This window comes from Mastomys coucha, unplaced genomic scaffold, assembly GCF_008632895.1.
Source record: "Mastomys coucha isolate ucsf_1 unplaced genomic scaffold, UCSF_Mcou_1 pScaffold20, whole genome shotgun sequence".
Lineage (NCBI taxonomy): Eukaryota > Metazoa > Chordata > Mammalia > Rodentia > Muridae > Mastomys > Mastomys coucha.
Window position 1 is genome coordinate 32,945,915 of NW_022196903.1, and position 15,753 is coordinate 32,961,667.

Here is a 15,753-nt window from a genome sequence, read left to right on the forward strand (position 1 = left end):
AGTCGTTGGCAGGATGTTTATCTTAGGTCTCTCATGGTTCCCAACAGTCACTGGTGATGAGCACCTCTGTCCATTGAGCTGTCTCACCAGCCAAATTCTAAAGTTGATGTTTTGCTTTAAGACAGGGTCTCAGTATGTATGTAGCCCTTGGCTGTCCTGGAAGTTACTTTGTATGTAGGCCAGGTTGTCTTTCAAAGATGCACCTATGTCTGCCTACTGAGATAATGAGCTGCACCTGTGTCTGCCTACTTGCATGCCTGGCCAATTTAAAATTTTTAATCTACTCATAATTTTGGGGGAGTTCAGGTAAAGTAAGAATTTAATCATGTCCTCTTTCCTGAATGATAATTAGTAGCCACCCCAGCAGCTTGAAGAGTTCATCTGTTTTCTTGCTAGTTCTAGTTTCACATTGATCTATACATATATGTTTCTGTTGTACGTATTCAGTTCTGCTTTTGCTTATTTTTACAAAAATACTGTATTATTTACCTATGCCTTAGTGGTTAAGTGTCACTACTTAATAGATAAGTTCTGCCATCAAAATACTAGTAAGAATTAGAAACAACCTTGAATGTATAGTATTGACTTCTTAATTATTTAGTGTTTTTATTAGTTTTCTAATACATTTTTCTCAGCAGTGATCTCTCATATCTCATAAAATTTACTCTTAAGTACTTAATAGTTTGTTATTACAAAATAGTTTTTAAATTTAAATTTATATCATTTTCTCTGTTGCCTTTACTCCCTCTAGTGTCTCCTATGTATCCCTACCATACTCTCTCTTGAAATCATAGCCTCTCTTTTCTTTAGTATATATTATGCCTCAATATATAAATAAACCTGCTCAGTCCATTTAGTGTTTGTTACTTGTATGTATATGATTTTAGGGCTGGCCATTTGGTATTAGATAGCCAGTTAAGGGGATTCATCCCCAGGGGAAAACTGATTTCTCCTCCCTCAGCATTCCTTAATTGCCTTTGTTATCTGGCTTCTCTATTAGCATATCTATTAAGGCTGTACTACTCTTGGTCTTGTTGAGACAGTCATATTATTGTGCTTTGTCATTTCCAGCAGGACTATTCTCACAGCAGATTTTCTGGTCCTTTAGTTCATAATCTGCCCCCTCTACCCTGGTCACCCATGATTACATTTTTCTCTGAGTTTTTTTGACCAGTTGTGGTTTTCTGGTCTCCCAGGTATTGTTAAGAAGTTTCTTGGATGAGGGGTAAGAGCTACATTTATCTGAGGGTGTTAGGATAAATATTTAGAGTGTAGTTTGGAATTGTGCTTCTTTAGTAAAATGATGGTGGTGGGTTTTCCTCTAAAGGCCATGGCCTCACCTAACCCTAGGCAGTTGGCTAGGTTTCTAGTACTTAGCAGGATTTTCCTCCTGTTGAGTAGGTCTTAGTTCAGTTGGAAAGCTTGGTTATCACCAAGATGTATGCCATTATTGCACTCTTAAGGTTATCATGGTTCATAGGGGCTACAGCTGGGTAAGACACTTGGTGGCCTCTCTCCCTCAGAAGCTTGCATAGCACCTGCCAGTTTTAGGAAAGCACAAGGCTTTCAAGTCAGATGCAGCTCACTTCTTCCAGGTCTTGCGTCTAAGATGCATAATGTCTTCACAAGTAAGGACTGACCAAGGACATCACCAGTAACATATTGTCTGGGTCGTCTCTTGGACACCCCTGAACAGTAACTGGAAAGGGGATTCTCATGCCTCTATTAGAGCTTGTGTTGGATAATCATCAGCTCTTGTGGAGGAACATAGTCCAAAACTATGGTTAAAAAAAAAAAAAAACAAACAAAACAAAAAAACTTAAAAATTTTATGTGCTTCAGTGTTGAGGATCAGTTCTAGATTGTTACACGTGTGAGATCTCAGATGGATTTTTAAATTTGTGTGTATGTGTTGCCTATATGCTGTCTGTACACTATTTATGTGCAGTGCCCACTAAGCCAAGGAAAGGGCATTGGATCCCTTGGAACTGGTGTTATAGATGGTTGTGAGTTACCATGTGGTTGCTAGGACCTAGGACCTTAGGAAGAGCAGCCAGTGTTTTAAACTGCTGAACCATCTCTCCAGCCCTAGGATATGTATATATTTTAATTTTTAATATTTGAATATACACAGATAAAGTTGGCCTATGGATTTCTTTGTGTTTGTTCGTAATGCATTTCACTTGAAAAATATATTTGTATCAGTCACTTTCCTCACTGCTATGACAAAATACTAGATAGAAACGGTTTAAGGGGGAAGAAGCATTTCTGTAGGCTCGTGGTAGCCCTCTGCTCTGTTGACTCTGGGCACGTGGTAACACAGGGAGCATCTAGAGGAGCCTGTTCTCCTCAGGCAGTCAGGAAACAGTAGAGGGGCTGGAAACCACATGTGAGTTTTCAAGACATGTCTCCACTGACCTATTTCCTTTAACTAGCCCTTACCTCCTAAAATTCCCAAAGCCCCACAAGATGGTGCACCCAATGAAGCCTGCAGGAGACATGTCACACTCAGACCATGAGTGCCTGCGGACCTTGTTGAAGTTTCCATTAGTGCTCTGTGTATACTATATGTATATCTGAGAAAGAACTTTTCCTCATAGAAACAGCTTGCATCTATTCAAGAAAAATGTAAAATAATACTTCTTAATAGCTTGAGGACCCTTTAAAGAGATGATTGTAATTCCTCCAGAAATTCTGATTCCATAGGCCTGGAGAGATCCCTTGTTCTATAGAAAACGTGGGACATTGGGTGCATGGTGATTGACTCGTCGCCACCTGATCTCAAATACACAAAGAACACAAAACTACTTAGGTTTGGAAAACAGTGATAAAGAGGTTGCTGATCAGTAAGAACAGAAGCCATTGGCATGTGACTTAAAATTAAAAGGGCTTGTACAACACTTAGTATATCTAGTATATATAAAATGCCTATGTATGCAACATATATACACACACAAATTCCTTATGAATTTAGAAAGAAGGATATGAACTTTAAAAGATTAGAAACTAAGACCCCAACTAGTTAAAGTGTGAATGAGATGTGGAGTACTCAGTATGTTAAACTTCAAATTCAATTTTGTCTTTCCCAGTTGGAGTCATTCGATGCCCAGTTTGCAGTCAAGAGTGTGCTGAGAGACACATCATAGACAACTTTTTTGTGAAGGACACCACTGAGGTTCCCAGTAGTACAGTAGAAAAGTCTAATCAGGTAAGTGTAAATTCAAGCCTTCACCACCCACCATGAAGCTGCTTAAATGCTGAAGGAATTTGTTTAAATAGCCAAACTTCAGAACATCAATATACAAAATTATATCATTTTTAAGTATATATATGATAGTGAATAGTTGAGCTTAGCAGTAAACAGTGCCAATGTAGAAACTCTGATTTTTTCATTATATTTCTGTATGCTAGAAAGAAACATTATACTATATTTAATATGTCTTTGTACTGAGTTACTAGGTGTTGAAATTGTTACTTTAGACTCCTTTTAAAAAAGATTTATCTTTATGTGTATTAGTGCTTTATCTGTATTCTGGTAAGTATACTGTGTGTGTGTGCAATGCTTGTGGAGGCCCCTGGAACTGACAGTAGTGAATCCTTTGAGGGTGTTGGGACCCCTGCAAGAGCTACAAGTGTGCTTTTAGCCAATGAGCCATCTCTCCAGCTCCAGCCTCCTTTTGTAAACTGTATAGTTGCTTAAATGGCATACATTGTTTTTGATCAGTAAGATTTCTACATTTTAACAGTTACTTTTAGTGTGTGCGTTTATCTACATACTTGATGGCTATAATAAAATCAGAGGACAGCTTGGTAAAGTTGGTTTTCTTCTGTTTTTCTGTGTATTCTGGGAATCAGTTCTAGGTCATTGGCTTGCATTGGCAGGTAGGAAACAACCTTACATTCTGAGCTGTCTCTCATCCCTAGGGCTTTACATGTTTAAGAAAGTCCTGTTGGAGTGGAGTGCTCTGAAAGCTTTGTTTAGTAGCATTGTCCAAGGTGCTGAATTTAAATGCACAACATTATCTTTTCTTTTTCACTATTTCAAGCCTAAGTGTAGATTCTTTTACCTCTAGGGAGAATCTGTGGTTTTCTGTCATGCTATGGCCCTGCTAAGGTGAATTCTTTTGCATGTACCAAGAGTAGAAAATTTGTGTGCATACAACTTTTGGTTCGTTGTCTCATAGATAGACTAAGTCTAGTTAGAAAGCATTATTAATTTTGTCTATTGTGTGACTGGTTTCTGTGCTTTCTTCCCACTTCTTTCATTTTCACCTTGTTTGTTCCAGCGGGATTTAGGGCTTGTTTTACTTATAAAAGAACTTAGTTAATACTAATTAAAGTATGGTTGTTTTAGCAGTCTCCACATTGCTCCCCAAAGGCCACATTAGGCTTGCTTCAGGGGACAAACTATTTCCTTGTGAAACCAGCTTTAAATAATGGAATTGGCTTTGGGTTTACCTCAGGGTTAGTATGTGTTGTACAGGAAACCCTGGGCTCATGGCCTTTTCTTGGGGGATAATCCAGAAACTGACAGTGGAGACTACAGTGTGATTGGTGGTTTCTCTAGGCCTCTCGGAGGTGCTTATTTCCTGCATTGCTGCTTTGTTTTTGTTTTTGATTTGTTGTTGTTGTTGTTGTTGTTGTTGTTTTGGAATAGGTTCTTGCAGTGTTTCCCAGGGTGGCCTTGAACTCACAGTCCTCTTGCTTCTCTCTCAGGTTGACAAGTGTTACCATATCTTGCTTCTGTTTTGCATCTTATATTTTGTTTGATTTACCAGAGATCTGGAACAGTGCATATAAGTCATTCCTCCTTTTTGTTGCCTTCAGTGGAAGATAGAAATTTAAGTGCCATCCTTATAGACATGAAAGTTGAACTTAAGGCTATCCCTGGATCTAGCATAAATCTACAGAATCACAGGAAGAGACATGGCAGATGGGATCCCAAGTGGGAAAGCACAGAGGACTGGCAAATACGTATAGCACTGGCAAGCGCTTACAAGCAGTGTAAGAAAAGGTGATGATGATAAGCCCCTAAGAAAGTCAGGTTTTTGGTTCCTAGAAATACCAGATATTTGGAAATTTGGCAACTTCTGAATTATGTGATTTGTTTGTTTGTTTCCAGCTACAAAGGTAGTTAGTATTGCTATTGTCTTCACTGACTACCAGCTGTGTGTGTCTACTAGACACTTCTGTACCGGTGCACTCTCCAAGCGTGCTTTACTTTGTAAATGTCCCATTCTGTTCTCTTCCTCACTTCCGCTAACCCTACACAAATTACCTTGTGTAGAACCGCTTTCTACTTCTCTAATCTGTCCTTTGCATTGCAGTAATAATGCTTTTCTTTTTAAAGATTGATTTCTTATTATATATAAGTACACTGTAGCTATCTTCAGACACACCAGAAGAGGGTGTCAAATCTCATTACGGATGGTTGTGAGCCACCATGTGGTTGCTGGGATTTGAACTCAGGACCTTTGGAAGAGCAGTCAGTTCTCTTAACCGCTGAGCCATCTCTCCAGCCCAGTACTAATGCTTTTAAGAATATATCTGCCTATACCTTTCTTTTCTCTTCAGACAAAGACCAACATTGTCATGTGGCCTTACTTGATCTGACCCCTGCCTGTCTTGCCACATGCTCCTTCTCTTACAGTCTTCCTCATGTTGTGCTGCTTGCTTGCTTTCAGTTCTTTAAAGCAGCCATGCTCTCGCTTTTTTCTGCTGGTGCTATTCTTTGACTACATGATTCCCATCTAGTAGCTCTCATAGCTTGGTGCTGATGAAGTAGAAAGAGCTTGCTTCTGTGTGTCCTCTCATAAGCACCAACAACTTTTTGTACATTTCCTGTATTGGATCTTCTTAATAGCGGTGATCATTGCAATAATGTGCCTTTCCCATTGATTTTTTTTAATTAAATTAATTTATTTTTTACACTCCATATTCCATTCCCCGCCCCTCCATCCACCATCCGACTGCTCCACATCCCACACCTCCTCCCCAACCCTGTCTCCATAAGGATGTCCCCATCCCCCACCCCCACCCCCCAACCTCTAAATTCCCTGGGGCCTCCAGTCTCTTGAGACTTAGGTACATCATGTCTGAATGAATCCAGCAGTCCTCTACTGTATGTGTGTTGGGGCCCTCATATCAGCTGGGGTATACTGTCCAGTGTTTGAGAGATCTCGAGGGTCCAGATTGAGACTGCTTGTCCTCCTACAGGATCGCCCTTCTCCTCAGCTTCTTTCAGCCTTCCCTAATTCAACAACAGGGGTCAGCTGATTCTGTCCATTGGTTGGGTACAAATATCTGCATCTGACTCTTTCAGCTTCTTGTTGGGTCGTTGGGTCTTTCAGAGGGCAGTCATGATAGGTTCCTTTTTGTGAGTGTTCTGTAGCCTCAGTAATAGTGTTAGGCCTTGGGACCTCCGGTTGAGCTGGATCCCACTTTGGGCCTGTTGCTGGACCTTCTTTTCCTCAGACTCCTCTCCATTTCCATCCCTGTAATTCTTTCAGACAGGAACAGTTATAGGTCAGAGATGTGACTGTGGGATGGCAACCCCATCCTTCACTTGATGCGCTGTCTTCCTGCTGGAGGTGAGCTCTATAAGTTCCCTCTCCCTATTGTGGAAGCATTTCACCTAGGGTCCCTCCCTTTGATTCCTGAAAGTGTGTCATCTCCCAGGTCTCTGGTGTATTCTGGAGGATTCCTACAACCTCCTCTATTTCCTGAGGTTGAGAAGAACTCAATAAACATGTATCCTTGGGGCTGGAGAGATGTCTCAGTGATTAAGAACACTTACTGCACTTCTGAAGGTTCTATGTTCAATTCCCAGCACCCACATGGCAGCTCACACCTATTTGATGCCATTCTCTGGTGTGCAGACATACTTGCAAAGTACCCATACACATAAAATACATAAATATATCTTTAAGATTTGTATCATTATCTTCATTTTAATGATGAGTTCTGTATCCTGTTCAAGACCATTGTTGAAGTTAGGGTTTCTAGGTGAAACACTATGACCCAGAGTAACTTGGGAAGGAAAAGGTTTATTTCAGCTTGAAATTCTACATCACAGTTCACTATCAAAGGAAGTCATAGCAAAAATTCAAGGCTGCGTCCTGGAGGCAAGAACTGAAGCAGAGGCTATGAAGGAATGCTGCATACTAGTTTGCTCTCCATGCATGGATTGTTCAACCTGCTTATGTAACCCAAAGCCACCTACCCAGAGGTTTCCCTGCCCGTAGTCAGTTGGCTCCTCCTACATCAATCCTTAACACCCGAAGACTTGTCTACATGCCAGTCCCTTTTCTTTCTTTTTCTTCTTCTTTTTTCTTTTATGTCTTCTTTTATGTGTTTGGGCTCCTAGCCTGCATGCATGTCCATGTATCATGTGCATGCAGTGCCCACTCAGGCCCTGGATCCTCCAGAACTACAGACAAGCCTAAATTGCCACATGGGTGCCATAAATGAACCCAGGTCAAGAGCAGCCAGCACTCCCAACCACTGAAATAGCTCTCCAGATATTAATCTTATGGAGGTATCTTCTTCCCAGGCTAGAGCGATGGCTTAGTGGTTTGCTCTTCCAGGAGACTTGGGTTCTGTTTCCAGCATCCACATGGCGGCTTACAACCACTTGTGACTCTAGTTCCCGAGGATCAGATACTGTCTTTTGAACTCCATAGGCACTGCACATATGTCCTGCACAGACATCCTTGTAGGCAAAATACCCATACACAGAAAACTAAAATAATCTGTTTCCAGATGTTTCTAGATTTTTTTCAAGTCAACAAAAAAATCCAGCTAATAACCATTTACCTAACTAGTAGGATAACTTGAATTTTCACTTGTTCTTCCATTTAAGAGGATTGTTAGCACTATAAGGACAGAGACTTATGTGTACTTTTCCATATCATTGTACACTCAGTACCTAGCCTAGTACTTGGAATGACTAGTATACTGAATTAGGCAGAAAACTGGACTTAAAATTAATTTTCTAATATTTATTTTTGCTTTATTTTAAGTGTTTTTGCCAACATATATGCATGCATAACATATCACAAGCGTTCCTGGTGTCTTCTTCCAAGATCAGAAGAGAGCATTTAAGTCACTCTAATTGGGGTTGCAGATGGTCATCAGCTGCCATTTGAGTGTGAGGACCTGAATCCAGTGTTCTATATGAGAGCAGCAAGTGCTCATAACTGCTGACCCATCACTCCAATTCTTTTCCTTTTTTAAGATTTAATTGATTTTTGTTTTATTATTTGTTTTTATTGTGTATGTATGAATGTTTGTATGTATATATGTACACCATGTATATGTCTGGTGCTCACAGAAGCCAGAAGAGGATGTCAGATCTCCTGAAACAGGAGTTACAGATGGTTGTAAGTGATCGTGTGGGTGCTGGGAACCAAACACTGATCATCTATGAGAACAGTTTATGCTCTTAACACTGGAGCCATCTCCTAAACCACTTGAAATGATTTTTACATATATCATTTGCCTAGTGCCTGGAATGTCTAGTATATCAATCTAAGGAGAAGAAATGTGCTTAAATAATCTTTGTCCAGTCTAGTGTTGCTTTTATCCTAGAAACAGAAACAGTCAGGTGTCTTATGAGTTAATTCCAGCCTAGTCTAAATAAATAGTGAGTCTCAGGTTAGCCAAGACTGCATAGTGAGACCTTGTCTAAAAAGACGATTCTTATGGATAATATATTCATTTTAAAATACATATAGTTTAATGCATACTATAATTTTAACTTAAGACAATATAAGAAAACTGATAGTCTATTTGGTTAGTGTTTCATTCTTTTTAATTTTTTTCAACAATTTATGTGACCAGATTCTTTTATTGTTAGGTATGTACAAGCTGTGAAGACAATGCAGAAGCTAATGGGTTTTGTGTAGAGTGTGTTGAATGGCTCTGCAAGACATGTATTAGAGCTCACCAGAGGGTGAAGTTCACAAAAGACCACACAGTCAGGCAGAAAGAAGAAGTATCTCCAGGTAATGAATCAGGTTTTTCCGCCCTTGTCTTTCTGTCTCTCTGCAACTGTAATTGTACATTTACTATACTGACTTATTTTGATATAGCTGTAAATAGTACATGTACTTTAAAATACACTTTTTGAATCAAACAAGTCAACACTCTATTTGGAAACTGTACTTAGAGGTATTATAAGTATGAATTACATATTGAATATTGCTTTAATTTATATTCCCAACTCTCTTGGTTCTGTAAATTCAATTTGGTGTAATCAGAAGGGAAATAAAACTTTGCTTTTGTAAATCTCACTGACTAAGAGTGAAGACCATTACGTAAATAAATTCTTTGGTTGAATTATGCAAGCTTTATTATCTCTCAGACAGGTGTTACCTTCCTAAAGAGGGGATGAAATTTATATAGCCCAGAGAAACCCTGCAAGACTAGGGTGTTTTCAAGGGTTGGGGATTTCTAGAGGATTTTTGATTATATTAGCAATTTGGCTGAACATTTCATGATTATTTGACAGAACATCTTAACTTGTCAGAGCCCAACTCCATAGGGTGTTGTCACATCCTGGAAGCAGGTTAAAGCACAGTCAATTTGAATTTTGCAGCAAACAGCAATGAACTTGTTCTGACCTTATAACAAAATGGCTTCCATCCTTAAGCTTGAGCAAGCTCGTCCATCACAAGTATTCTTAAAAGTAAGCCAGCTTTCCAGCCTCCCACTTAACATAATGGTTTAAGAGTTCTATCATTGGGTTTTTCCTTAAGATTTTCTTTTTCTCATGTTTGCCCTTGAGTCAAATCAGTACCTCCTTTATATTCTAGATTTTGCTAAGTACTAGAAAAGAAAATGCAAATGCCTCTTGTACAACAGGAGTATCTAAAAAGAATATAAGCAAATAAATAATGAGAGTTGGGCTACCAAATTCTGTTGGAATACTTACAAAGAGTAGCAGCCTCAGATTTAGGGATTTAAGTTCGAGGCCTAATAACTCCAGTTGAAAGAGCTCTAGCTATAGAAATTGAAGAGTTGCTTGGTAGTATCAATGTTTCATTTGAAGTATAGACCATAAAACTTTCTCTACAGGGTCTTGGCATTCTGGATATTGGTATAGAAAATGGGATATGGATAGGGTTGGGTTAGCTGGGCAGGTATTGTAGAAATGGAACAATATAGGAAATTTATATAAAGACATGTTGAACAGTTTTGGATTTTAACTGACAAATGGAGGTACAAAGTGTTGGTTAATAGGGTGACTATTGGCTATAACTGATAAAGGGATTACTAATATAGCCAATATAGTAAATGTATAGTAAGAGTGATTAGAGTGGAATTGTTGGACTGGTAAGTATAGAAATAGAATAGTAATAACAAAACTTTTACAGTATGGCTATGGATGGGTACTTAAAATGAAGCAACAGTCTCTGAATTATCTTTGGTTGCACATGCCTATAGTCCCAGCAATTGAGAGGAGGAGGCAGAGTGGATCAGTCCCGTAGTCTAGGGTACAGATAGCCATTCATAATCTGGTCACTTTAGTGATTAGCTCAACAGCTGAGGACAAAACAGGGAGTTTTGGGGGAGGGGGAGGGAATGTTTTATATCCAAACTGTAGCAACTACCAAAATTTTCTATGGTTATTTTTCTATTTTCATTGTGAGTTTTATAAATTTTTACTATTTTCTTTTTAACTTATACAGTTAGTTTGGTTTTATTTTTGTCTATAGAAATAGCTCTTTGAATATATTTACCCAGTTATTTATACCATTACCTTTTAGTCCATCAAACATGTTTCTCTTCAGTTATCCTAATTTTATTTTAAATTTCTATTACTAAAGATGGGTGTAGTGATGCACTCCTTTAATCGTAGCACTCAAGAGGAAGAGGCTGGTGGATCACTGGGAGTTTGAGGCCAGCCTGGCCTATATAGCAAGTTCTATGACAGCCAGAGCTGGATAATTGAGTGAGACCAATCTCAAAAAAACAACAAAGGTTTTTTTTGGTTTTTTGGTTTTGTTTTGTTTTTTGTTTTTTTGGGTTTTTTGCTTTGGTTTGGTTTGGTTTGGTTTGGTTTTTAATTATTAGGGCAGGATAAGTGCTTAAAGTCTGAATTATAGCTTATCCCTTTCAGTTGAATTTAAGATGTTCTGATCTTGAAGAGCTTGGGCTTCTGTATTTACTCGCTTTCTACATTGGTAGTTCTGTGAATGACTGATATATTAGTGTGACTATTATGAACTCAAGAATTGGCTATAGTGAAGAATCATCTCACGCTTTTGATGCTCCTTCCCTTCACCTCTCAGGTGGTGGGTAGTTGTGGCCTGTGCCACCATGCCCTGTCTGTGAAGCGATAGGGATTGAACCCAGGGCTTCATGTCTGCAAGTCAAACCCTCAGCAAGGCTGTCTTCCCCAGCACCTGTAAGAATTCTTTAAAGGAAAGAAGGACGTTTTTGCCAGTTCTTTGCTTTTGCTGCTTTTTATTGTCAACTTTTCATTAACTTGTGTTAAAAATAAGTCTATTAACTCAGTTTCCCATTCTTGTTACTTCTAAGGTTTTTCTAAAAATTTAAAATCATGTAAATATTTTAGGTGTCTCTAGTATTTAAATTTAGTAAAGTTTACCTATTATGGGGGAAAAAAAACTTAAAAAAAAAAAAAAGAAGCCATAAACTCTACGTTTAGACCCAAAAATGTAGGTTCGTGCATTTTTTTTTCAAACAAAAAAATCTGTTTAAACAAAGATTCATTTTTAGAGCTGGGAATGTAGCTTGATGATAGAATGTTTGCCAAGTCCTTGAGTTCAATTCCTAGTATCACAAATAATAAACAAGCCTCATCTTTTTTGTTGTTGTTTTGTTTTGTTTGAGATAGTGTTTCCTTGTATCCCTGGCTCTCCTGGAACTCACTCTGTACAGCAGGCTGGTCTTGAATTCAGAGATCTATCTACCTCTGTCTGCCAAGTGTGGGGATTAATCTGCACCATCACCACTACCCAGCAACAAATGTCATCTTAATAATAATAACAATAATAATAATAATAATAATAATAATAATAATAATAATGATAATATATATATAATATATATTATTATATATATTATTATATATATTATATATAATATATTATATAGTATATATTATATATAATATATTATATAGTTTAATATATGATAATATATATAATATATAATAATAAATTATTATTATTATTATTATTATATTTGAAATTGTGAATGTGTAAGTGCCTGCTTTTGTGCCTGCATTTTCCTCACCCATGCAGTGCCTACAGAGGTCAGAAGAAAATGTATAAGCTAGAACTACAGCAATGGGCAATTTTGGGCCACTTGATGTGGGTGCTGGGAACCCAACCGAATGAGGTCCTTTGTAAGAGCAGTAAGTGATCTTGACTGCTAAGGCATCTCTCCAGCCTCTCAAAAGGAACAAAATAGGCCAAAAAAAATATTAACAAACTATTGGCCATGGGATTTAATAAAGCACTTGCTTTATAAGAATAAGGACCTATTTAGTCACTAATATCCACATTTAAAAAGCCAAGCATGAATATTCTTGTTTGTAGTCTGGGTGAGTGATGGAGCATCAGGGAATGGGTATACAGACATTTGCCAATTCCTGAGGCGTATTGACCAAGTAGCCTCACTTGTTAGTTGTTGTTGCTCTAGGTTCTAGAATCCATCTCAAAAACAGTTGGGTAACTTTTAAGAAATGACACCTGAGGTTTATCTATATACCCATGCTCACTTGCTTACACATGCACTGTACATGTATGTACCTAAACACACATGAACACACATAAATAGTTTAGAATATATGAACTAAAAAAGTTAGACATCAAAGTACTCTCCTCATACATATATAATCTGGTCAATAAAAGAACTACAAGTAGACAGAAAATATGTAAGAAAATGTCCAGCAGCCTACATCATCAGGAAAATGTAAATGAAATTACGTTTATATTTTATCTCATTCCAGTCAGAATGGCTATAATTTAAAAAAAAAAAAAAATGATCTCCCAAGGATAGAGGGAGAAAAAAACAGTTATAGTATTGATGGGGGTATAAATTTGACCAATCTCCTCACAAAACTAAACATAGTTGGGGCTCTACTCAGTGTGAAAATATTTGGTTAGCTTATGTAAAGCTCTAGGTTTAATTCCTAGAGCTGAGGGGGAAGAGATTCACCAATGAAAAATACAGCTATCTCATAAGAAGTAGTATGTGAGTATATAACAGACGTGCAACTCAACTACGACCCCATTCATGAGAGCAAGTTTATGGAAGCAGTCCAGGACAGTCTACAATTTTTTAAGAAAGTTATTCTATTATGTATATAGTATATAGGGGTTTTTGCCTTGTGTAGGTCTGTGTACCAACCACCACTTTAGAACCTGGTACATGGGCAGACCATTAAGAATATCCATGAATATCCATGGCAGTGGAGTTAAAGAGGCTTGTGTACTGCCTGGGGTGCAAGGATGGAACTGAGGTATTCAGAAGGATTAGCAAGTACTTTTCATTGCTGAGCTACCTTTCCAGTCTTGGTCTACACATTTTGATCCTCCTGTCTCATATAGAAAAAATTCTGTTAGTTTATACTCGTAGGGGCTATCTTAAGACTTTTTAATTATATGATTCTCTCTTTTTTTGCCATTACATATATGTTTAAATTACTCCTTCTTTAAAGTAAAAAATCTTATCCATTTTCCTTAAGAAATGCTTGAAGTGTTTTGTGAGACTTTTTCTTTTTTCCAATTGTATTTATTCTGTGTATTTATATATGTGTGGGCACCTTGTGGGAGACTATCTAGTTCCAGCCTCAGCTTGAGAAAGGGACCTGAGGAAGAGGGGCAAATGGGAGCAGAGGAAGAATGACTCCCGAATCAGGGATGGAGGCAAGCTGACAGCTCTGTGATCTACTCTAGAGAGCTCTTTCTTGCAGAACAAAGCCCAGTCTTTTATAAAGCTACTTCCTTAGAAATTGCATATCAGTTTAATCATTTACCCCAGGTTCCCTTTTGATCATTCCATCAGCATTTTATGACCTTAGCCTCTTGACTTTTAGAAACTAAAATACAGAGCACATTCAAGGCAAATGAACCAGACAGCAAGTAAGTTTTTTAACATCACAAGTCTTGTGCAGTTCACTGGGTACTTGTGGTTGCCAAGTCTAGCAATAGAGGCTATTTTATGGGAGAAAATTAGCTTTAGCATAACATTTTTCATATTTTTTCAATTTAGTGAGTTCTTTTTTGTGCTGATGCAAGCAGCCTTGAAACTCATTTTTATAATTCTTAGCTACCTCAATATATTCTTTTAATCTTTGGATTTTCCTTTTTCATCTCAGTAACTCAGATGCTTATTATTGGAAAGTATTAAGCGATCCAAGAAAGTAGGAATATCATTAAGCCATCATTTTTTTTTTCTTGATACTAGACTTTTTATCTCTTTCCCAACCTCTATTTGGATTGGTTACACATTTTAGGGAGTAGAATATCTAGATCAAATTTAGTTTTTGATGGGTTCTGTGCAGGAGGACCACCATTTTACCACTAATATTATATAACCATCTATCTGAGCCTTGTTTTGTAACTATTCCTTTCACTTTGGTGATCCAGGGTTTTCCCTCTATTGATAAAATCATGTCTCCTTTAATATTTTTCTAACTATGCTAACTCATTAGTATAGCTCTCTCTGTTCTTTCAGGTCTGTGAAGCCCCTCATACAATTCCTATTGCATCCTTATATTTTGAATAGTTGAGAAATCCTGTAAAGAACAGTATTTTTGAACTCATGTTTTCAGAATTCTTTCCAACAGCCTTAAGGGCTGTCCTGAAGGTCACAGCCTCATCATTTTTGCTGAAGGTTATTCACTTCTCAGAGTCATGCTGTTTCTGATTATCACAGAGTCCATTATTAACCTTGGCAGGGAACATATTCCTAAAAGAAGGACCTGAGTAAAATATGTACATTATTATGCAAACAAGCCCTATGACTCAGCCACCATCAGCACTTAAAGAGACCTATGTCCCGCTGGCTCTTCTCCAGGGCTGGAGCCCTGTCACACCATCCCTTCCACAGCTCTCCTGGACCCAGCAGGAGACATCTTGTGGGAGTTGGTTCTTCTACCACTATGTGGATCCCGGGGTTTGAACTTAGTTCATCAGCTTTGGAGGCATATGCCTTTAGCTACCAGCCTTGAAAATACTTAATATTTCAAAATCTGTAGTGCAGTAGTAATTAAGTGTATAGATGAAAGAAAGGTAGTTCTCTAGTATCAGTGGAATTAAGTCAAAATGGAACACTAATGATTTACTATTCAATGACAGTAATTTTCTTTCTTCTTTCTATTGTTTTTTTGCAGAGGCAGTTGGTGTGACTAGTCAGCGACCAGTGTTTTGTCCCTTCCATAAAAAAGAGCAGTTGAAACTTTACTGTGAAACATGCGATAAGCTGACATGTCGAGACTGCCAGTTGTTAGAACACAAAGAGCACAGGTACCAGCATCTTTTGTTATCTTCAGATCTGCAGCGTACCTTTCATGTGGCTTACAGACGACTACTGCTTCAGCTAAATGGCAATTTGAATGTGTTTTTTTGGACAGATGTATACTGGCTTACAAAGGGGTTTCTCAATTTCAGGATTTTTTGGGGGGGCAGTTGTTGGTTTTGTGTTGTTTTTTTTTTATATTTTGGTCTGGTCAGTACATTGAAGGAATGGTATGCATTGTATAGTGTTTAGCAGCATC

The 15,753-nt window shown here is 38.0% G+C and overlaps 1 protein-coding gene across 4 annotated transcripts in view; it reads left to right on the forward strand.

Annotated features, from left to right (window-relative positions):
* The window catches only part of Trim24 (tripartite motif containing 24), a 129,115-nt gene that overhangs the window by 54,999 nt on the left and 58,363 nt on the right, over nucleotides 1-15,753 (forward strand). For 3 of the 4 annotated variants that reach the window (XM_031381551.1, XM_031381552.1, XM_031381553.1), the window contains exons 2-4: nucleotides 3,089-3,207; nucleotides 8,857-9,004; nucleotides 15,370-15,502. In XM_031381551.1, the coding sequence (XP_031237411.1) occupies nucleotides 3,089-3,207; nucleotides 8,857-9,004; nucleotides 15,370-15,502 (400 nt within the window). Of the gene's footprint in view, nucleotides 1-47; nucleotides 69-3,088; nucleotides 3,208-8,856; nucleotides 9,005-15,369; nucleotides 15,503-15,753 lie in introns of all 4 variants that reach the window. The other variant, XM_031381554.1, reaches the window with a different exon arrangement.